This window comes from Alexandromys fortis, unplaced genomic scaffold (assembly GCF_014885135.2).
Source record: "Alexandromys fortis isolate MF-2015 unplaced genomic scaffold, M_Fortis_MF-2015_v1.1 scaffold_204, whole genome shotgun sequence".
Classification (NCBI taxonomy): domain Eukaryota; kingdom Metazoa; phylum Chordata; class Mammalia; order Rodentia; family Cricetidae; genus Alexandromys; species Alexandromys fortis.
This window is the reverse complement of record NW_026068116.1, coordinates 2,526,725-2,528,633: the sequence shown is the minus strand read 5'-3', so window position 1 is coordinate 2,528,633 and position 1,909 is coordinate 2,526,725. Positions and strand designations below refer to the sequence as shown.

General features: G+C 55.6%; 1 protein-coding gene across 1 annotated transcript in view; it reads right to left on the bottom strand.

Moving 5' to 3' along the window:
* Positions 1-1,116, bottom strand: part of Rp9 (RP9 pre-mRNA splicing factor) — a 26,134-nt gene extending 25,018 nt beyond the window's left edge. Inside the window, exon 1 of the mRNA XM_050124895.1 lies at positions 814-1,116. Coding sequence (XP_049980852.1) covers positions 814-941 — 128 coding nt within the window. The 5' untranslated portion in view covers positions 942-1,116. The remainder of the gene's footprint in view (positions 1-813) is intronic.
* Between the last annotated feature and the right edge of the window lie 793 nt (positions 1,117-1,909).

Here is a 1,909-nt window from a genome sequence, read left to right as displayed (position 1 = left end):
GTCACAGTGTAACCTAGTAAGATCCTGTGTTAAAAAGAAACTAACAAGATACACAGGGTAGTGGGGAAATATATAAGGAAAAGCTCAACAAAACAAAAACACCAACACAAACTTAATGTGCCAGTGATGTGTAAGCAAAAATAATTAAAAAAAAATCAAGTCTGAAAACAAGATGGATATAGCACCTGAGGAAATCGGAACCAACACACACCACACACACACACACACACACACACACACACACACACACACACAGAGAGAGCGAGAGAGAGAGAGAGAGAGAGAGAGAGAGAGAGAGAGAGAGAGAGAGAGAGAGAGAGAAACCTCTGCCCTCCAATTTCCTGTCCTCATGCTCCCATACACTGTGTCCACCACGCTCAGTGGCCCTAAACCTCTGCTGCCTGCTTCTGACTTTTATCCTGGCTTTGCCCGCAGAGCCAGGCCGGCCACTTTCCCTCACCTACGCACGACGCCACCCACCAGCGCGGCTGGTCCTCGGGCTCCACCCTCGGCCGGCTGCGGGGACCAGCCGCCTTCCCGCGTGTCTCTCGCAGTTTCCACCCTGGGCTTCCCGCCCGTCCCGTTGGTGGCAGAGGACCGGAGGTCTGCGTCGCAGGGCACCCAGGGGCCGCGGGGCTCAGAACCCGGCCTCCGGACGCGGCGACTGCCACCGCCACTGTCGCTGTGGCGGGGACACTAGCCGGCCTCCCTCCCGCGTAGGGAGCCGGGAGCCCGTCGGCTGCGGCCGGTGCAGGCGAGGCCGTGCCCCTGGGCCCCCGATCGCGCCCCGCGTCCCCGGCCCCGCCGACTCACAAGGACTCCAGGTGCTTGAGCTGCTGCAGCTGCTGCGCGTCGTGCCGCCGCCGTTTCTGCTCCCGCCGCCGCTGCAGCTCCTGCTCAGCGGGCTCCCGCGGCCGCCGAGAGCCGGCTCCGGACGACATCGTGACCCGAGGAGGGCTTGGGAGGAGACGGTCGGACGCTTCCTCCGCCCCGCAGGGCACTCCCGCCAACGTCCCACCGGCCCGCGCCGCAGAGCCAGAGCTCTAGCCGGGAACCCGCAGCCAGGCCCCGGCGGCCCCCGAGGCCTGCGGGAACTGAAGCGGGGAGGGGCCGGGGCGGGGCCTGAGGGCTTCCGGGAGCGCTAAGTCGCCTGAAGGCCACACCCACTTCTGAGTCTTGTTGCTTTTTTTTTTTTTTTAAATAGATATACTGTTAAGGTTTTAATTATTTAATTATTTGTGGTTGGGTGAGGCAGAAGAATCTGTGAGTTCGAAGCCAGCCTAGTCTACAAAAAACGAGTTCCAGGCTAGCCCCGGCTATACTGTGAGACCCTGTCTCAAAGGAGAAAGGGAAAAGATTTTTACTTCCATGTATATTTTGGGTGGTGGTGCGAATATGGGGTACGATGGTTGTACAGAGTCCAGAAGAGGGCGAGGGCTCTCCTAGAATTGGAACTACAGACTATGTGATCCACCTTGTGAATGCTGGGAACGGAACTCTGGTCCTCTGCAAGAGAGTATACATTCCTAAATCTAAAGCCTTTCGGCTGCTCTTTGGATCCTTGTCCTGTACTTTTTACCTGTGGATTTATTTGGAGAATAAAACAACTTTCTGTACAATATCTCCAGTTTTCCGGAGTATATGATCCATAGAAAAAACAACGACCAATAAATACATAGAGTTTGTTATCAAGTCTCAGACCACTTTGAGTATTCCAAGTTAGGTCTGTGTGGGGTAAAGCGGCCAGCCAAAGAAACCCACCCTGGCCCTGAAATCAGAGCCAGTGAAAGAAACCCACCCTGGTTCAGAGACCTGAGCCAGTGGGGAAAAAAATACTTTAGCCCTGATCTAGAACCAAAGAAATACACCCTGACTCTGAAACCAGTGCCAAAGAACACTTTGGCCCTCC